Source organism: Charadrius vociferus, unplaced genomic scaffold, assembly GCF_000708025.1.
Source record: "Charadrius vociferus isolate BGI_N301 unplaced genomic scaffold, ASM70802v2 scaffold159, whole genome shotgun sequence".
NCBI classification, from domain to species: domain Eukaryota; kingdom Metazoa; phylum Chordata; class Aves; order Charadriiformes; family Charadriidae; genus Charadrius; species Charadrius vociferus.
In genome coordinates, this window is record NW_009649940.1 from 2,563,582 (window position 1) to 2,585,561 (window position 21,980).

The 21,980-nt window shown below is 38.4% G+C and overlaps 1 protein-coding gene across 1 annotated transcript in view; it reads right to left on the reverse strand.

Moving 5' to 3' along the window:
• Nucleotides 1-738: 738 nt before the first annotated feature.
• LARP1B (La ribonucleoprotein domain family, member 1B) overlaps nt 739-21,980 on the reverse strand; it is a 30,655-nt gene continuing 9,413 nt past the window's right edge. Inside the window, exons 4-19 of the mRNA XM_009891432.1 lie at nt 18,770-18,938; nt 17,217-17,360; nt 14,641-14,784; nt 14,220-14,388; nt 10,280-10,424; nt 9,894-10,068; nt 8,898-9,070; nt 8,042-8,413; nt 6,178-6,292; nt 5,118-5,329; nt 4,623-4,729; nt 3,929-4,089; nt 3,461-3,605; nt 2,101-2,210; nt 1,768-1,895; nt 739-972 (exon numbers count right to left, since the gene is read on the reverse strand). Coding sequence (XP_009889734.1) covers nt 739-972; nt 1,768-1,895; nt 2,101-2,210; nt 3,461-3,605; nt 3,929-4,089; nt 4,623-4,729; nt 5,118-5,329; nt 6,178-6,292; nt 8,042-8,413; nt 8,898-9,070; nt 9,894-10,068; nt 10,280-10,424; nt 14,220-14,388; nt 14,641-14,784; nt 17,217-17,360; nt 18,770-18,938 — 2,703 coding nt within the window. The remainder of the gene's footprint in view (nt 973-1,767; nt 1,896-2,100; nt 2,211-3,460; nt 3,606-3,928; nt 4,090-4,622; nt 4,730-5,117; nt 5,330-6,177; nt 6,293-8,041; nt 8,414-8,897; nt 9,071-9,893; nt 10,069-10,279; nt 10,425-14,219; nt 14,389-14,640; nt 14,785-17,216; nt 17,361-18,769; nt 18,939-21,980) is intronic.

The window sequence follows — 21,980 nt, forward strand, 5'->3', positions numbered from 1 at the left end:
TGTTAATTTAAGACACAACAAAATCAACGGATCCATTTCCCCCTGTGTTTTTCTGATGCTTGAGTTATTAAGAACCAGTACTGACGGAAATACCTGCTAAACTATCCCAGTTATGTCCACTCAAACTCCATATTTAATAAAATACTAACTATGGAGACCCTGAAAAAAATAGAAACTACGTCTTTAAATAGAATCCAGAAATGCAGTTTCCTATATAGCTGCACATTCTCGAGTGTGCTTTTGCACAAAAACATTCTTTTTTAGTAGTTAGATTCAAGAGCAAACCAATCCCATAGATCCTTCCTTTTCGCTTAAAATTCTACATATAACGTGATCTTTTGCGCTTTGGTAAAATACAAATAATGGGAAAACCTGGGCAAAGAAAGCACAGTAAATAACATGGGTATATCATACCTTTTTAAGAAATACGAGCTGAAATGTAAGGCATCCCCGAAGTATTTTTTGCATATGCAAGGAATGCAGTTCTTTGTAAACAAAAGCTTGAGGAAAGCAATACTGAAGCCAAAGAATCTTCCCTAGGATCCTTCCGATGATCCCAAAACCAAGAGCAAGTCTCCTAGGGGAAGTGTTTTGGAACTAAATCCCGTGAAAAAGAGAATCCAATCCTTTTGTCTTCCCATACGTTTTTAATCGTGTATTAGATTGGCTCGCCTTGAAGGTCTCCAAATTAAGAGTGATGTAAAAGTTGATTCTCAAGGGCACAAGCTCATCTTAAGTCTATTTTTCTGGTACATCACTTTCTATAGATTTTGTGGCAGCATTGTTATGGCCTATGGATGCTTGCACAGTATTCCCACTGGTGACGTTTCCCAGTGCCTGGGACTGACAGGCGGCCGTGGGTTTAGCGGCAAGAAGTGTTTTAGAAGAATTAGACTGATGTCTGCGATGACCTGAATCCTCACCTGTTACAGCAACCGGTCGCTTTCTGCCAGATTCTTCACTAATAGGAGGCTGAAAATAAAAATTGGCAACAATGTCTTTCTGTAAGGCCACGTATTTGCCTTTACATGTACTTACAGGATCAAAAAAGACAAGAGCGTTCCATAATTAGGCCTAGTCATCTTAGTTATTCACAACTCTCTGATGATATTCTAAAGCTTTCCTGGCCATTCAGCTAGAAGTGCAAGCGCAGGACACATTAAGGACTTTACACAGTCCTACAGCATTACTTAATCGTCACTGCCCAAACGTTTGCCACAACTCCCAGGGAATGGAGGATTTTCGAGGACGATGGTAACGTAGTGCACCATAACCTGGTTATGAAGAGCAGAGCAGCACTGCACTCAGTTTAAGAATTCAGCATTCTACAGGAAGGATACATTGAATTCGGCATATGAAGCCTCAGCAACGACAAAGCCTGTCACAGTTCATTACGAAATGCCAGTTGGGCATTAATTTGTTTGCCAAATTCTTAAACGGTATAGAAAGTCATTAGTCCGACCAGATGACAAATAAGCTATTTTTTGCTATTTGTTTCATTACACAATGAAAATGGATAAACACTTTTTTACATTTTAGCCACAGCACCTCAGCACCATACTGTGGTTTAAAAAAAAAAAAATAAAAAAAGTTTAGAATGAAACTGCATTCTTCATTTGAATTTAATTTTTTTAATCATGCGTTTTCTAGTCATTGCCAGGATTTGTAAAGCTGCCATTTTGTGAATGGAAGTACTGTTCTCAGTTTACCTTGCAGTACAAATATTCATATACCGAATGTTTATTTACCATAGGTATTGAAACTTACATCCACTCTGAAGTCCTCCAGTCTCTTAAATTTACTAAGGTATTCTTGCAGCTTGGGGTCAATGGCTGGAGTCTTGTGCTGAGAGTATTTTAGATAAGCCCAAAATTTTTCCAGTCCGTATAGCTGACCTAATAATGGAAAAAGATAATTTTACCCATTTAGACAGGTCAGATTTAATTAAAAAATTATTCACTGGTAACTACATGTTTAAGAGAACTATAAAATAAAAGGAACGTGAAGAAAAGCTGCTCTTGGGTTAGTTAACAAGGAACTGGGATTATCTCCCATCTCAAGTTACCCCGGTGTGAGCAGAGACTGGCCTATGATAATTACCAGCTTCATAGTCTCTCTTTGTTTCTTCTTGGAAATCCGTGAATATTTCTTGCCTGAATTTCTTTTCTAGGCCATAGCTGTAAAATCTAAATAAGCATTCCAATCCGTACCTGTAACAGAACAGAGAGGTACAAAAATCTTATACATACGCTCCTTATTCCTCAGAAGGAAGCAAGTTTTCAGTCCCTCCTTGTATTTAAGTAAACGGATAGTCTCATTTCACCCTTCTCATAAAAAACCACTTCCTTTTCACATCAATTTTTAATCCACCTATTGTTCTGAAACATCTTCACAAATAATCAAAACAGCCTTTGGAAAATCAGGTTGGTCCCACGGTTTCAACCTGGGAACTACAGACACTATCCGCACATACAAGATGAAGACAAACACTTTCATGTTTTCAGTATGTTTGCGTACACAAACGGTTTCAACAAAAAACCCGTAGTGCGTCAGACCAAAAGTCAGCCTCACCCACCATCAGTGCAAAACCCAAAGGTCTTCCAGCTCCCGCACACCCCAGCACCAGGGAGTCTGGCTCAGTACTCAGTCACGCTCCGTCTTTGGCTGCCACACCGCCACCAGAGCTGCCTCAGCCTCTAGAGAGCTGGGACCTCCTCCTGTTCTGCATTCAGCTGCTGCCACCTCAGCCCCCTTTACAGCCTTCTGAAGTTTCTCCTGGTAAATGTATCCTTGGATAATTACCCTTGGATAATTACAGAGCAAGCAAGAGAGCTCAGAGCAGAGAGACGAGGTCTTATTAAAGCCACCTTTGCACCCTAGGGACTGTCACTCTGCAGTCTCAGACAACGTATCCGAACATCAGGATTTCCACAGCCAGTACTTCCTCACTTGGCACTCAAAACATGGGGCTACCTTGTCCCTTTGGCTTAAAGAAATAGAGGTGGGGGGAACTGGGTGAAAGGAAGGGAAAAATATCAAAGAGCTAAAGGGGCAGTGGTAATTTCCTTTGTGGCCGTTTTTCTGGTATTTTTGGAAAGCAAGAAGCAGTTTGAACAAGTCAAATAAGGTTAAGAATGTTTTCACCTACGGAAGGAACAATCTTCTGAGTGTTGGTGAGAATAGAGCTGACTGTTACGGTCAACAAGTTACAGGATTTTGTAGAATTCAGGACCGATTACAAGTCAGGAAATGCTGCACATTTAGCTATTTATCGGCAAAGCACAAATATCTATCAAACAGATTTTTGGTATTAAAACAACTTACTCAAACTGCTATTTTAAAGATTTACAAAGAGTCAAAACCAATACTAAAAATGCTTGCTTCAGATATACATAAAGTTCACAGTCATTAAAATGAAAGGCAAGACCTCAGTTTTTAAATTCCAGGAAAAAATGAATACCTGTAGTGTTCTTTTGCATCATCTAGAGCCAGTTGTTTGAATTCTTCATACATTTTCTTGTTAAAGTGATCTCTCAGAAAAAAGGACCAGAAACGAAAAAGTGTGTTCATTTCTTGGGACTGGCCAATTCCCAACCGTTTCCTCTCTGGAAGAAAAGAGAAAGGGGGGAAAAAAAAACACAAACAAACCGTATTTGTCACTTTTGAGCAGAATCTTTTCAAGTGCTTCTCCATTAGTAATACACACAAGATCTTCCAGTAATTTAAGTTTAAATTTGAGGGTAATTTTTTTTGTCAGGGAATGTAAAGTTAAATGGAAAGCAGAGTTCATAAAATAGAAGCATCAAATAAATTTTACTTTCCTTTCCCAAGAAAAATTAAGGATGAGGAACAATGCGGAGAAAACTGGTATCAAATGACACCTGGTAACTTCTACCTAAAATTTTAGGAAGCGCATTTAGCAGCTTACCCATTAGACACCTTCGACGATACTTGTGGTACACCTGTTGAGTAAAGCCATTTTCCTTTAACAGTTCGTGAGAAGGATGCTGAAATTTTGGAAGAGAATTTGGGGTACACCCGTAACTTCCTGCTATTGGAGCTCCTTCTGAAGGCGAAGCATTGGAACTGCTGAAGAAAAAAACCAAAACAATGTATTTCTGTCCTATAGACAGTGCTTTTCTAAATCAGTTTTCAACCATCCTGATCCATGCAAGAGCTGTCAGAATCGTACAGTCACCTGATGACCACTACAATGCATGCCTGGGGCCCCGGTCATCTGTTTTCTGGTGCGGCTCAAGAAAATCCGATTCCGTGCTAGTATGCCAAAACCCAGGCAGTTTTGGATGGTGGTAATTAAACATTACTGTAATGCCTGATTTTAAATGACCACTTAAAGGCAAAATCACTCAAGTGAACATCAGTACTTCAAGTAATATTACTGCTACTGTATCATGGATCAACAAACAACACTCTGACCATAGTCCGTCTAGCTGGCTTACTTCCAGATAGCCTTCTATTTGTATTCTGTGTTTTTGTCTTTCTTCATGGCTCTTTTCTTGCTTCCGCTGTATTTATAAATTGTTTTTTATCGCAGCCTATTTCTCCATTAGCAGTGAGAACTAATGACACTGGGAACAGATTTTGTACAACAACAAATTTACCTCACAGAGGAAGTTCTTGGCCTGTGGTCTCTGGAATCCATCACCCAACCAACGTGGCATTCTAAGGGAGGATTTGTACTGTGTCGTGTTTTTCTTTTTCTTGGAGTCTAAGAAAGTAAATGAAGTATTTATTTCCCCAATTTCCTTTCACTCTTTCTCTGCCTCTTAAAACAAAGCTCTAAAAATTTTGTATTCTATCTAACACATTATAAAGTCACGACACTCCAGTTTCATAACCTACAGATTAGTCTTATGTAAAAAAATAAAACCTTTAGATGTCACACTTTTTCAGCAAGGAATGTTACAGAGAAAACTCAGAAACCATTTTGTAAAAATCAAAAAGAATAAATATGATAAATATTTTGAAGATAAACAATAAAAAAGTACAAGCAATCATTTTTTTGCCTTTTCATGCTTGTTATATCGTATGCACAGACGTGAGTTTTATAGGCTTTTTCTGTTTTTAAAAAAAACCTATTATGTCGTTCCGTTTACCTTTACGTCAAGGGATCGTGCTTCCTTAACAACAGGGTAGAACCTGGGTGTTTTGTTGGGATCCTGTAGCCTCGGGGTGCGAGGTGTTCGTGGGGTGAAGCCAGGGTGAACACAGGGGGAATCTGGAACTGCTGTTGGCAGCGATCGAGCTATTGCTGCTGTTGGAGGTACTTCTACACTTGACAAATTACAAGCCAGCTCCTCTGCTAAATCTGTAGGGAGGAAGGAGAAAACATCCATGTTCAAAAGAAACTTAGCTCCCCTGGTATCTAGTACCTTAAAGGCCTGTTTCATTTCAAGTGAACTATGTCATCCCCAAAGGATGACCAAATTAACAAAAGCACTTGGTGCAGAAGCAGCACAAACTGCTCAAAACTATGAAATAATGTTTCAACCACGTCTTTGCTAGAAAATTTAAACCCACTGCTTTCTTACCTGCTTGTTCTTGTGTATCTATACTAGGAAAGTAATGGACAATAAACCTGGGTGAAAGCGTAACCACATTCTTGCTTTTTGGTGAGGTTGTGGGTTTAGTGAGCTGGTTTTCTTCAACTAGAAAGATGCTATTAGCACGTATCCTAGTAACTGCTAATACTACTACTATACCAGAAATACCTCAAAAGATAAGATTTGGACATGTGACTGCTCAGTAAGGTTATGATACAAGTAGTAAATTTTTCTAATCTCACTCCATTCTATCCCCGTTTCCCATGAAAATATTGGTTTCTAGAAAGTGTTTCCCATCACCAGCTATTGCTTTATACATTGTAAATGCCAAGTTACACAAAAAGCACTTGCTGTTGGTATGTGGTGACAACGAAATAGAACACTTGCCTATTGATGCTCATATATATGCTGAAAAGTACGAGTACCAGCTTCTTCTAATTCAATGGAAACCAGGCTACTGATGAACAGCTGACAATTTCAAAAATTAGCAAAGGAAAAGCCCTTCGGACTGCTGACTGAGCCAAAATTAAAATATTACGCAAGCAAAAAGAGCTAACACACCTACAAATTTGTTGCGTATTACAGATTCTAAAAACAAATATGTATTACTTACCTTTCCGTAATCCTGGAGGAACTTCTTGGGTTGGATCAGCAATTGGTTCCGGTGCAAGATTATCAAATTCTTCTTTACTAATGAGATTTAGCTTCTTAAAGTTCTCAATCTCTTGCTGAATTAAAGAAAGCAAATCGTAAACGCAAAGGACAATAATGGATATCATCCTAAGAAACAGGTGAATTTCACAGAAGAGTAAAGAAGCAAGCCAGAATTGACACACAACTACCTATACACAGATCTCTTTTAACAAAGATGGAAGGAGTCCCTAGCATGCATTATAAAAAAGTTGCCATGAACACTGCATATAACCTCACACAGCTCACACTGCACCTGCTAAAAGAAACAGTTACGCCAATAAATGGGCAAATGGATGCAGGTAAGGCCACCTACATGTGAATTTTCATAGACAAATCAGAAATAGAAATGACTGAGATCCTGCCCCTTGCCAAGCTCAAAACCATCCTTCTGCAGGAAGCGTGCCAAGGAAAGTCCTAGCAATTTAGGGGAGCAGAAGAGTCCCTGCTCCCTTCCTCAAGCTATATCTAAAGAAAAGCCAGTATTTGTAAATCAAGCATTCAGGTTTGGGGTTTCTTTTAATATTATTTTTTTACTATTGGTAGCTTAAACTGCCAAAGAACGGGATTTTCCAAGATATGTGGTAGCATCTCAAATCACTCATGCCCCTACTCAGCTGAAGGTGGGGTGGGAAGTGAACAAGTGCACGCTGTGTGTGAAAAGTCTTGTTGAAAAGAACGTAACAACCAAAAAGAAAACATTTTCTCTTGCTGTGTGCTATTTCTCACTGTCCTCTTCCAGTTTGCTGGTTTTCTTGGGTCATTTCCTTTGTAATAAAAACTCCACATTCTGAATTCTACCTTTACTTCTTGCTCTTATTCTCAACATTCATTTCTATCTTCGTCTGCTCTTTTTTTGTACCCACACAATTCATTTGTCCTCTAAGCTACTTCCCGACCCTCCACCTTTGCCCTTATGCACAGATAAAGCTCCTTCCCCTCACCACTTCGTGTTTAGGTAACTTTGCATTTCTGTACACGTAACATCTGCTACTAACACAGTGAGATTGCCTATAGACATGCCGCTCACTGGGCTTGCTCACGCAAAAGAAGGGGTTTCTTAATAAACCAAGAGCAGTACGTGACAGGAGTGTAGCGTGCCATGTTGACCTCTGCCTATGCAGTGCTGGACTTCAACTCATCTGCAATTTTACAGCTGCTTAGTATATTTTTTTAAATAATAATTAAATAAAAAATAAAAAAAATCACAAAGCTGACAATCTCCTTGCAAAGTTTTGGAAGACTCAAAGACAGGGGCCCATGTACAGGCTAGGAAATGAAAGGGTTTCTATAATAAAATAAGGTGTGCAATCCAAAGTTTCGTTTGCTCAGAGAGATATCATTTTAACAAGCTATAAGGCAAACAGAACCTGAAAATATAAAACTACTTTAAAATGACTATACTACCTTCCTCTCTTATTATCTTATCCCAGAAATGTGGCTTCTTCCCCTCTGATAGGGGCTTGGAAATGTTATGAAACAAGCTATTCATAGAACAAGAAAACACTGGAAAATTTGAATCATCTCCAAAATGTTAAAAATAGTTCTAAAAAAATATTAATTTAATGGTTTTGGTCAAATTTTTGACAAGCAAAACTTGCTGGGTTTGCTTTCAACTGTTTACAATATTATCAAAACAAAAAGAATTCAATATACCTGTTATTTCAACTACTGTGACTTTTCTTCAAAAGAGTGTAGCACTTTACAATTACATAGCAGATGGCTGAAATTAATTTTGGAACTGTTAGAACAGGCACGGTGTTCAGGTCAAAAATTAAGAAAGTTACCTTCATCATAGTGTCATTTTCAATCTGCTCCATCCACAAATCCTGTTCATAATAGTATAAGCCATCATTGATAACTTTAGCAAGTTCTGATGTAATTTTTGCACGGCATACGTGGTTGCCAGTACGATCTCCACCAGGATGTTTTCTTATATATGGTGGTGTCTGTGTTACAATCAAAATCTTGTTGACATCCTGATCATCAATTTCATAATCAGAATCACTGTCTGACCAGTCAGTAAATTTATTCTTCCGACCTCGAATTTGTTCCAACTCTTCATCAAACAAAAAATCAAGTTCTTCTTGTTCTTGTTCCTCTGCGGGTGGGGGCGGCTGCTGTTGATCTGATGTCTGATCAGGGACAGGAACGCTTTCCTAAGTTGGAAAAGGTAACGCATTTTATATTTTAATTGGATAGTGATTATCCAAATGGGAGACTAATAGAACATGATAGAATATTTTCACTAAACAGATGTACGGGAATTAGAAACAACACACCCACTTTCAGATGTGTAAGTAAATTACTGTTCTAAATAATTCTGCCACAAGCTTTTAAAACAATTCTCAATGCACATTACAATAAATTTTTCAATAATCAACAGGCACAACTGTCCCTCAGGAGAAAAAAAAAAAAACCAAACAGTATTTCCTTCTCACTATAGTAAGCTTTGGATCGGGATTTTAAATGCACTTAGTTTTTCTAGGTCTGGTAGAGTGAGAAGTACCCACACTAACTGTATTGCATTATCAAGCGTCACATACGTTGAGATGTGAAAAATCTTGTTTTACAGTACAATCTGAAAGTTGGCTGGTTTTGCATTTGTTTATTTAAACATAACTTAAAGGTTTTTGATTTTACCTTTAGTTTGACCGTGGATGTTCGATGCCTCTTCTTCACTTCTATCCAAGGTTCAGAGTCCAAATCAGGCAAACTTGTAGACAATCCTTTAGGCATTGTCTGAAAATTACTTGTTTCGGTGTTCTCCTTTGGACTCAGCGGACTTCCCATTCTGGGAGAACTTGGTGCAGACTCTAGCAGTGGAAAAGAGTGGTTCAGTTCCTGTTGGGGGTTGTTTTGGTTTGGTTTTGTTGTTCTTTGGTTCTTTTCTAATTTTTTCACTACTCTTTCTTTTAACCACAGCTACCATTTTTCTGCCTCCCTGGTCAAATATACCACTGATAAGCAGAATTTCTTTTCATTTTTAGGAGACAGCTTATCACAGTTCACTCAATATTTTAGGAAAAGATCAATTCTAGCAGCTTATTTACGTGGAAAGTTTCTAACAGTCGGAGAGAAATTATATGTTATTCAGAAAACAAAAGCAGCATCATTAGGGACATGTTTTCTCAACACCATCTTCCAGCTCACGGACAGGTCCCTAACTCAGTCTTCATTCTTCTCATTTAATTCCAGCCAACATTTTAGTAAAAGATTTTCTTGCCAAGGGCTGTCAGCGAACCAAGCCACATCCTTATTAATAATGTGAATGAGATCCCTATCCCAAACCAGGATGGACCAAATAAAGAGTTAACTTTCATCTGCTACAAAAATGAAGCAGATCTTATGACTAATGTAAGATTACCATTACTACTTCTACTACTACTAAAAGACTGCAGTTGATCATAGTATATTCTGGAGAACGGTGACAGCCGTAACACATACGAGACATTTTTATCCACTCCACATGAGCCATGCCAGCCATGTGACTTGGCAACTGCAAGGCTGACAGGCATATCAGCTGAATAAACTGTTACCAAATGTACAACTTCTATTATGAAATCAGTATCAAGAGGCAAACTTCCTAAGCTAGATAGACAGTCCTAAACTTATGTTCCTATAAAATAAATCCTTTACCAGCATGCGAGCCAAAAATTTGGCCTGGTATGAATTCTGGACAATTAATGAGCCGAGAAAAGTCAGTCGGTGGCAGACTGCATGGAGGAGGACCTGGAATTGGCCACTTTTCCGGATCAACCCTTTTTCTTATCCTCTGATCCACAGTTTCAACTTCTGTGCTGTCCTTTAGGGCCTGTGTGATAAGCATATCATAACTTTAAAAACTTTACATATCTACTACCATACAAAAAAGAAAAAAAACCCACAAACTTGGCCATTTATAGCCTCTCTATAAAATCCTTCTCATTGCAAACAGAAATCTTTAACTTCATAGCACTGACTTCAAACGGCAGTACAAAATTAACCAAGCAACTTTCTACATATGTACTTCTGAATTACTTTACCTCCAAAATAAGTGCAGCATTTGTAGTCAGAGCTTGCATCCGACGGAAGCTAGCAATCAACGAAACAGGCAGAAATCCTTGTTGGTCCATCTTTCTCCTCAGAAAGAAGTCTCTTTCCAAATTTTCTGTGCTGAAATAATACTCACTGTGGAAAGAAATATACAAATATAAGCCTATTATAGGCTAATGAAAATCCTAAAATAGCAACTTAGAGATTCCTTGTTAAAGTCTTCCATTAAAAACAGAGCATACTTTGTCATCAACAAAATCATTCTTTCAACAGGTATATCACTATAAGCACGACTTACAGAACAGCATGCATGCTCGACATGTTAAGAAAGACTTAGGATCCAGTACAGTAGATAGGGGTACAAATCAAAGCCTTGTTACATTTGCATATATGAACTGCATAAGGAAAAACTATGCTCAGTTTTTCTTTCACCCATCCCCTCCCTTATTACTTACATGAACAGAAGGGAACAACATTCTCTTAGCCACCATATAGATGAAGGACAACTACTGCTTACAGTCAGGGTATAAGTTATTTCCCACACAGCAGTATCAGTGCACCTTCATCCTGAACTGTATCTTTTCTTTTCCCAGTTTCCAGTATATTAGAAGGTTTAAGTATCCTATCTGAGTGTTGAGGCACATACATGTACTCTGAATCATTACTTCAAGCATGCTTGTGGGAAGATGAGAAAACAAAAATAGTGATGTTGTATTTGTCGTGAAACTCTACCAAAAGGCACAACAGCTCATGGAGAAAGGTAAAGTCTAAAAGAAGAGATGATGTTTAGTGGGTAAAGAGAAGAGGGACAACGACCATTTCAGGAATCTGACAATACCACAGAACAAGAGAGACAAGGGACAAAGAAATAGCAGAAAGACAAATCTCCTTAAACAATGAAGCTGGTCTGTGAAATGATCAGGGTGTCAACTTAGTGAACAGAAAAAGTAAAGAATTCAAATCATGATCTGTCACACAAAGCAAGGGAACAAGAAAACATCCTACAAAAAAAGAATGGACACCCCCCCCCCAGTCGAATCATGACGACTAGAATCTAGGCCTTTCACAGAGTTTACACATCAAACCATGATTTTGCATATTACATCCAAGGAATACAACTCCTCACCAGGTTCAGGAAAATGTAGGTAGCGAAATAGTTAATGGAGAGCAATTAAAACTCTATGACACAAAAATAGAGGTAGTGCAAAAATAAAACAAGAGAGCGTTAAAATGCTGAGAAAAAAGCGCCACATGCAAACGTAAATAAAGTTGATTCTAATTTCAACAAAATATAAAATGCCAAGTGTCTCCACGGAAGTTGGGATCAAGGCCAAAGTTACCAAGAGGAGAGGACTCTGATGCCATCATTGACCCAAGGAGAAGCTTGATACCATTTCTTTTTCTAATTTTTGGTAGCTAAAGAAATTCAAAGCAAAAGCTCTCTATATGTAACACTCAGCTCCAAGACAGAATGAATATAAAGTCTCAAAGTTGGACAATAAGACATACGACAAATGAAAACACTGCCATTACATCAGAGCAAACAGAAGAGAATAAGGCTTTCGGAGAATTAAGCTTTTACTCAGAGCTAAAAGTAAACTGATCAGTGAAGCAACTGTGCACAAAAAGAAGGTTTCTTTCAAGAATATTCTATTTACTGTTCTGAACTGCTACATTTCTTCTCCCCTCCCAATCTAGAAGATAAGCAAGCACAAAAGCCATATATCAACATTTTACTAATGTTACCTTTACAGTCATACAGTAAAGGTAAAATCTTGTAACGATTCACCTAGTTAAAAATTCCACAAGCAGAAATGGACAATGACTGAACTTGACTCAAACTGCCTCACTTGATGTCCATCACTCTAGAAAAAGGAATGTGAAAGACCATTAATGATAAATGAAGACAACGCACAAGTTTGCTCCAAGTAGAGGGACAAGCCTAAACACACACCCCCACTCCAGCTTTTCTTTCTCATTTTCCTCAGAGTCCCTTTGCTTATCCTTGAATTGGTGCAGACTTGGATGCATGTCTGAACTTTTCTCTCTTTCTTTATCTTGTAAAGAAAGAGGACTTTAAATAGAATTCTACTGCATGTTGTAGACCGAGGAGCTGCTAAGTGCTGAAACTTTTCAGGCTGACAACTTCGGCCTGTAATTAAAAATGTTAAAGATATTCTCATATGTACCACAAACATTACTCTCTCTTGTACATCAATGTGGTTCTTGGGACAAGCATAAACTGCTCGACAGCAGTGTATTTCTTACTGTAATTACACACCAACTCAGTTGGACACAGCCTCTAAGATTTTTCCCTATTAAGCAGGTAAACTGTTTGAAAATTCATCAATTCACTAGGTTGCAAACCAATCTCACTTCTCTAATATATCCTGATTTATCTTGGACTCTATAAGGAACTCCAAGACCTAAGTCCTGTGTAGCTTTATTCTGTATATACTTCCTTCTTTGGCATAATAACTTTAATATTTTATAACTAAATTATGAAAGGCAGACAAAACTATCCCCATTCAGAAGCTAATAATCTGCAATTGATGAATAAAATTTGTTTCCCATCGTTTTTAATGTGATAAAAGAAGTTAACAGATAAAAACCACCTTTTTTTTTTCTTTTTTAAGGAGCATAAAACTAGCAAAGTTACGTTCTAAACCTGCTCAAGAATCTCCCTCTCTCTCATGGAAAGCAAACTCCATAATCAAACTGCCTTAGGAGTTCATATCAGACAAGCAACCAATGGCTCTGGTTAGCCAGCCATGCCAAGTCTTCTATTGACACCTGCCAACCTCTTGTTGCTAAAATAAAATACAAATATAACCAGAAGTCAGATGTGACCAATGCTGTAACTGACATTTTTCTCAGCAGAGGGGGACATCACCATGTCCTACCTTAGAAGGTCTGGATTCTACACTGCATGCCCAGAAATCTGGCCAACAGTGGAGTGTCTGTGCTCCTCCCTCACTTGTCTGAGGACAGTGCAGGCCGATTATCCTGACATGGGGGTACATGTCCACTGTCAGGTCTCATAGGGGCCTGGCAGCAAGAGTAACAAAAAAGACTGCAATAGAAGTTTTGAAGTTGATAGCCACATGCCAGATACTTTCTGCCCTTAAAGAGGCTTTTTTCTTCCTTTTTGCGTCAACTGTAACAAAAGAAGCAAGAATACAATAAGCAAGTTGCTTTATGGAATACAAGGGCAATCAAAAACCACCACAAAGGCATCGCAGAGAAATGCCGTTGCAAGTACAGAAGATGAAATATCTGCCAGTGGTGGAAACTGTCTCTTTAAAAATGAACTAGTGGTTTCCAGGCCCTTTTTGACTTGTCTCCTGGTGATAATCAGTCTTCCAGATGGTTTCTCATTGCCTAATGGTGTACACGAGAAAGTAAACATTTCAGATTATTGAAAAATCAAGTATCATTGCAAAACTACTCTCTTTCAGTTAAATGTTTCAGATGAAACGCTCTGAAAACATAAAACTAGCAAGACTTCTCAAAGTGAAATTGAGCGCAAATAAGGGAAACGTCTAGCTACATCACCCAAGAAGAGCTTTATAGGCAAACAGACCAACAGTACTCAAAAGCACAAGCTCAGAGACATCCATATCTCAATTACATGACAACATAAAAAGAGGGCTATGTACCATAAATAAAGCAGGTATACGAGTTAGAGCCAGACTACAGCACAAGATGCAGCACAGCTTCCTTAAAATTCCTCCCCATCACTCAAGTTTTTCCACCCCACTAATGAATAAATTCAAACTGACACTGCTAATGGTCAAATCAAAAAGTTAAATTGAAATGCCTTCATCTCCATCTTTATATGGATAATAAGGATTAAGCACTGTTTGCAATGGATTATTTTATCTTAACTAGATCTCTAAAAATATTTCTACATTAAAAAAATCTACTTACATTTGATGTTTTATATATTCTTTGAGAAGTGCTTCATCCACAGAATACATCTGCACTCCAGTTCCATCACCATAGTAATACATCACACTAGCATTAAACTCGGGTTGAAATACTTGGTCAGTTCCTTCACCATACAGCTCTTGATAACCAACTGAATATTCAAAGTTCACTTCAAAATAAAGCAGAACATAAAAGAAAGATGATGAAAAATATTAAGTCCAGCACACAAATATTTTAAGGCATGATACACACTGCTATTTTACTGTTGGTTTTCAGCACCTGATTTTAAGAAGACTCAAGCTACTTAATATAATTAAGTTACAGGATACGTTTTTTGAGACAACTCTTACTTGACGTGCAAACAAGAACATTATAAACATAGTTTTTAAATTTTTTGCTAAGCATCTACTTCTTTGCATACTTCTAGGGTTTCCTCTGCCTCGTCCTCTTCCTCTGCCTCGTCCTCTTCCCCTGCCTCTGGAGAATCCTCGAACATTGCCACCCTCGCTTCTCACGCTGCACACTTCATCATGATCATCTCTCTTTTCTCTATCACGACGCCAATCTTTGAGAGGAAAAAAGCATAATACTTGCAATCATAATTAAATACCACAGTGCCAAAAAGTCTCTTGTAACACAGAGTTCTCAGCTTGTGCCCAGGCGATCCACTGACTCAGTCATGCCGGCTGAAGCAGAAGGTCAGATCTGAAGCTGCAAGGGTGAAACCGAAAGGTTTGCCCAGCCATGCCTGAGGGTGAGTCGCACAGAAGCTGTTAGCAATAAAAAAGAGCGAATGGGCTTGACTGGCAGTCAATCTCAAATGCTTCTGAAGCAACTGGACGCTGGTGCCAGCTCAGGGATCACAGTAACTATGATCGGCTTGGGAAGGGAAGGAACGATCATGCAATTCTCCTTCCAGGCATGATAATACTCTCTCCTCCCCTGGGCAACTCCCAGTACCTAGAGAGAGCTAGGAAGAGTTGTTGTTAGCTCTTGATGATCCTGCTGGGGGTGGGATTTCCACAGCAATGGCTCTCTGGAGCCTCCCATTTTTGCCAGAAGCACCAGCCTACCGTTCCCCTGACTCTGGCCATTTAACAGCAATCATTTATTCTCTGCTGGTCGTGCCCCAAACTGAGCTTTTAAGTTAAGGATCCCCTTTCGATAACACATGCAAATCTAAGATAAATCTTTAAGAATCTACATAAGGTTTTCATATAAATATGTGGTCTGCACATAGCAAAAGACAGCGAGAGAAGCAGAAGAAGAAAGGAAAGCAAGCAGGTCCAAACCAGACCACAAAGAACCTTGGCTCCGCTCACCCCAAAACTTAAGAACAGGTGTAATTTTCACTTTATACATGGAGCCCTCTCTCATACCATTTCTTTCTCTTTTCCTAACAGCGTCAGACACTTCCATCTTCAGACAGTCACCCTTGCTTAAAGTTTCTTCAAGTTGTAAGTGGACAGTCTTCCAGATGCTGAGGGACCTCTTTGTCAGAGGAATGCCTGGGGACACAGCCCCTACTTGATCAAATTGAGAGTTGCTAAATTTGACAAAGGACTGACTAAAGAGATGATTCTTTGTTCTTGTTTTACTAGCAACTATTTTTAACGAGCCCTACAACAAAATATGCATGCTCGTACATTCAAGTTCCTGTACGTTATTTTCTGTCAAATAAGACTCTGAATTTATGAATATCATCATCTGGATGTGTCTCTCCCACTGGGAATTTGAACTTTAGCCTTCACACTTGCTGCCCTCAACCTTAGAAATCCCAAATGCATAGGCATTATTTGAACTATTTCCCCCTATTTCAGTTTCCTTTTTGCACTCTGAGAGTACACGTGGCTCAGACACATGCAAAAGTCCTACACGTAACATCTTCACGAGCTAGGGTTATATTTAAGCCTGAAACAAGTTTTTTATTTAAACAGCCAATGTTCCTGAAGAGCAAGAGATGTTTTATGTTCTCTCATACTGAAACTGGTCCTGAATCACTAGAGCCTTGAGGTAGAGCTCATGATACACGTTTCTGGTCATTTGTCCATCCTGAGGAATAATTGCTGAAGAAAGTGACACGCTGGTAAAAATATTCCCCCTGCCCCTGTCCGCTCCTCAGGCATCCAGATCAAACTCTTAAATCTATGTTCCTAAAATGACTTTGTAAGCAAATCTCATCTCAGTAGCATCCAGCACCTATTACAATGAGCAAACATTTAAATTGTTAACGTATATTGTGATTTTAAAACTTAAATGCAAATACATAAACCAAAGAGTTACACTCAGCCTAAGATTTCTGCTATCTGACAAGCTGTACAGAACACCTGAGGACCAGAAGCAGTACCAGCTGCAGTGCATTTCTCCCTCTGTTGTGCTAGTACAAGTTTTTGCATGGCCATGCTGAGAAACAGGTCAGGGAACTGAGGGCATTGATCCAACTTAAAGGAAAAAAACAACATCAGTAGAATTGCCAAAGCAGAGTTCAAAGTGTAGGTGCACAAGCAATTGCTCTGGTAGCAAGAAGCTGCAGGAATAGCAGTCGAGCAGGACAAAGCAACCACCTTATGAGAATATTTCCAAACTTTCTACATCGTAAAGCTGTGGCCCAAGACTCTGTAGGGAGCCATGAAGAGAAAAATATATGCCGCTCTGATTCACCAGCAGAGCACCAGCACACGCTGTAAAGATAGGCTGTTTCCAAACTCAGTTACTCAGCAGAATCAGTGATTGAGACATTACAACGCTGATCAATTTGTGAGGAGGTTAAAAAAAAAATCTGACAGTAAACTTTTAAACAAAACTTTCTGATTTAAAATCTGTTAAACTTCAGTACAATTTTTTTTTTTCTGGTTATTGGCAATTATTAACACTAGGCTTGACTTAGTATAGGCAAAGTCAAGTTTCCAACACAAACTGCCAATCTAATGCCTACTCACATGGCATTATACTTTATTTGCCACAAACAGAAAGACCCTGAGATTGAAACCCACTTACTTCTTGTCTCATTCCGTCTGTTGTTATGAGGTATTAACTTGTTTGTTTCCAGCAGAAATCTTGAGCTAGTTCGAGAGCCTGGTCTTTCTTGACTGTCTGACCTTACATCGTCCAAGTGAAGTGGCACCCACTTCTGCTTGTTACCTTGAAAAGTTAATACTATGTGAGGTTTCAGCTCCTGAAAAGATTCTATCGATTTTTTTCTTGTAGAACTAGTAACAGTTAATGTCAAAGTTTAAAAACTGGAAGAAGTTTAACATTGAAATTTTAAGACATGATGAATGACTAAACAATGATAAATGTAGTAAACAGGAATTTCTCAAACTGAAAGGCAACCTTACCTACGCTTTAAACATATGAAAGGAAGGTAAGCATTTGCATTCAATGAATTTTTGATGTATGCTCCATTACCGAGAATTTATAGCTACGTAAGTGTAAAATATATACATTAAATTCATTACTATATAATTTCACAACTTACATATGAAACTTAAAGGTAAAAAATAACACATCAAGTTAACCACCAAAATAAAGACTTCAATCACAAACCACAAAAATTTTCCTGAGAATTCAGCTGTGGTACTGTATTTTTACCTGGAGATACTCAAATTAAGTTCATTCGTGTGTATCAAAAATCATTAGCAAAGCTGTCTTTTGTTGTAGGCTGGCCTAAAATATCCACTAACCATTTATTTAATGATAATATTTTCTGTTCTATACTTCATTGGTATTGTGGGCTTCATACCTTTGTAGCCAAGAAATATAAGCAAATACATAAAATGCATTATCCACACTGGGCTGAGGGGAATAGGTCGTACCTGTGGAATGCTTTGCTTTAAATTTCCACTTAGACTGAAAAAATTAAAAACAATAAAGGATTTGTTTTTAAACATATAGATAGGAAGATTAACCAATCTAAATAACAAAGGTCTTTAGGATCTGAAGAAACATCAGCAGGGAAGCAAGAAAAAAACCAAAAACCAAACCAGCTGATGGCAGCAGTATCTTAAAACTCTCTCAGCTGTTTCTCCAGCCTACTCAAGTCTAAAGACCAAATGAGATACGGGTTTGTTTCTTATTTTTAATGTAATAGATTGGATCAAAAGGAAATGAATAACCTGGTTTAGTTTCCAAGTGATCACTTCAAAGCATAAGCTAATAGTAAAACTTGAAAATTAAAATGTTACTATATATAGTGACACGCACATATATATGAAGTTAAATTAACATAACACTATCTACTTAATGAAATGAAGATGTGAGAGACAGTAATGGTTTGTACAGTCATGCTAAAATTTTCCAGAAACTGCCAGAGCTCCATGGACCATCAGTAGGACATGAGCTGCTTTTTCCCCAGAATTCCTGTTTGACTGAACAGAACACTCCAAAACCTGAGACAGGAAGCCTGTTTTAAGCTTCCTAGCAGAAAGCAATATATCCTGTTATCACCTAGAAAATGCAAAACATAAAAAGTTTCATCAAGTCATTCAATTGGAATTAATGTCACTCTATCAATGGTGACTTACTGCACTGTACATAGTGTCCAGACTGACCTTTTTTCCTTTGGTTATTAGTTTGAGCTTCATCTTCGCTAATATTATCTCCTGGACCATCTGGCTTTGCCTCCGGGTTGTCCTTGATTCCATTATTGCTTTTTTGATCAGATTTCTCCTCCTTTTCTCTTCTGTTTGTTGGCTTCTTACTGTGACTTACAGTCTTACACTGCAAGAGATACTGGCAATTATTTCTGACACTACAGCTGCTGATAGCAAAAGGTATAAATTTACCTATTAAAATTCCTTTATCATTACCTGTTCTCAACCTCTTCAGTAGGGTAAGTTTTAAGAACTGTGTTATTTTGTAAAGTCTCATTTTAAATAGTTTCTGCTAACTTGGCAAGACTATAAAAAGAAAGTTTTTGTCTATTTGTTTTTTTAACTGAAGATATAGAACTGTGGAATGCACAATAATCATGTTGCAATATCTCAGGGTTGAAATTTATTCCATAGAAAAGAAAGAAATATTACTCATCAGTATCTACCGTTCAGACTGATTATCTTTAAAAAGCTGTGCTTACAGAGTACTGAATGGTAAATCAGAAATTCCCATGATGCTGTTTAATCTCAACAGCATGCCAAATGTTCATGTAAACTGTAAGGAGGCATAGGTCTTAACTCCGAAAATTCTGTTCCACTAAATCAGAACACAAACCAAAGATCAAAGGATGTGGAGGTGTATGATTACAGATTTATTTTTTCCCCACATTAGAATATGGCATTTACTGGGAACTGCGGGCCTTTGAATAGTGCCAGCATCTTGCAAATCATCACTTCTTGGAAATCCCACAGAATAACATGTTTCAAAGAAGGCAAAATGAACAGCATTTTAGTGAATACCAGAAAGTTTTGTTTTTCCCCAGTATCAATACAGGCTGGGGGATGAAGGGATTGAGAGCAGCCCTGTGGAGAAGGACTTGGGGTCTTGGCTGATGAGAAGCTGGACATGAGCCAGCAATGCATGCTCGCAGCCCAGAAAGCCAACCGTATCCTGGGCTGCATCAAAAGCAGCGCGGCCAGCAGGGCAAGTGAGGCAGTTCTGCCCCTCTACTCCACTCTGGTGAGACCCCACCTGGAGTACTGTGTCCAACTCTGGAGCCCCCAACACAAGAAGGACATGGACCTGTTGGAGTGAGTCCAGAGGAGGCCACAAAGACGATCAGAGGGCTGGAGCACCTCTGCTAGGAAGACAGGCTGAGAGAGTTGGGGTTGTTCAGCCTGGAGAAGAGAAGGCTCTAAGCAGACCTTATAGCAGCCTTTCTGTACTTAAAGGGGGCCGACAGGAAAGATGGGAGCAGACTTTTTAGTAGGGCCTTAGTGATAGGACAAGGGGTAATAGTTTTAAACTGAAAGAGGGTAGATTCAGACTAGATATAGGAAGAAATTTTTCACTATGAGGGTGGTGAAACACTGGCACAGGTTGCCCAGAGGGGTGGCAGATCCCCCATCCCTGGAAACATTCAAGGTCAGGTTGGACAGGGCTCTGAGCAACCTGATCTAGTCGAAGATGTCCCTGCTCATTGCAGGGGGGTTGGACTAGGTGACCTTTAAAGGTCCCTTCCAACCCAAATCATCCTATGATCAGATATAATATCTACCTTCAAAATTAAGATTCACAGACACTTCTGCCAAACAGGAAGAATACTCCTATGTTGTGGAGTTAGCTTTGAACCTGCTGGAGTACACACAGCAGATACTGCAGTACAGAGCCATTATTAATTTCAATGCAAAGCCTTCCCTTAGACAAATCAATTGAGATTAAAAACAAACTAAATGTTATTTGATTTAACAGACACTGCATGAATTTATGTACTAAAATTCTCGCATACTTAAGTCAGCAAAAGGTTAATTAACATCCATGCAATACAATCTAGACCATCTGGCCAACCAAAAATTCTTTTAAATAATACTCTTAAAGCAACCTATTTCCTACAGAAAGCATCAAATGTGTATATTCTTATGAAACACTACAGACGTATCTCTCATCTACTCTGATTAATACTGTACAGACATCATTAATCTTATCAAAATATGACCTAATAACCAAGTAGATGACAAAGACCTGCAGTACTAAAGAGAATGCAAAAGATACGGGTGCATGTCTTCTTAGGTCACTAAAATCAGTGCTTCCAAAAAAAAAGAAAAAGAGATGCTAAAATAAGCATATTCTAGATTTAATCACAAATCAACATTAGCATTTACAAATATTATTAAAGGATGTCAAATTTAATCCTTTTAATGATATTCAATCTCTCGCACCTAAGCTCAACAGAGCCTCTCCTTCACTGAGCATCAGAACATGATAGAAAATATCATTATTTTTCAAACACAGTTACAAGAGTTTCTCTGCACTGTATCTCATATGTTACAACACTAGTCTCTGAAAAGTTACAAACAAAGAGTACTGCATAGAGGAACTGACCACATAATCTTCAAGAACAGCACTTTTGAGTTATTAGACTGTAGCAAACGAAGAGGCTGTGCACCTGAGGTATAAAAAGCACATGTGAAATTAACTCTGATCTGATGAGTAACTAAGGGAAGAGTACGATGCACAGCCGAGAGTTATACACCTCTAATGCCACCAGATAAATTGGCAGTTTTAGGATGCAAGTCATGCATCCTTCATGATATTGTTAAATACATCACCACTGTCTCCTTCTGAAGTGGCAACCTCTTCCATTCACACCTCAGCAACTGACAGGAATATTGATGACACAGAAACTTAGAAATACTTTTTAAATAAAACAAAAAAACCCCAATCAAATCAAGGATCTTGTATAAATCCTAAACCATGATGGGATGTATGCATACACTAAAGTACTCTAACTGGTATGTGAGCAACCGAACGAGCTAAATTAATTTATTGGCATATAATCTATGCAGGTTTTACAGATTTTTCTAGCAATCTCAAAGATTTTCTTTGAGATCCTGTAGAACAAGCTACTAGGAGGCAAACTCTACCTAGCAGTAAGCATAATGCTGTGTCAAATCTACAGACATCTGTAATTTTGACCTGCAACACTAAAAGCCTGGTTAGACACCTGAAAATGTTTTGTTGCTGACATAAACAACAAAGTTACGACAATCAGTTGAGAGAGAAAGGAGGGTGTTAGAAACTGAGCCCTCGGGACAAATGATTTACGCCAAACTACCTTAATACTTTTTTTCAGTTTTCATTTGGACACTTTCAATTGTACAATGCACA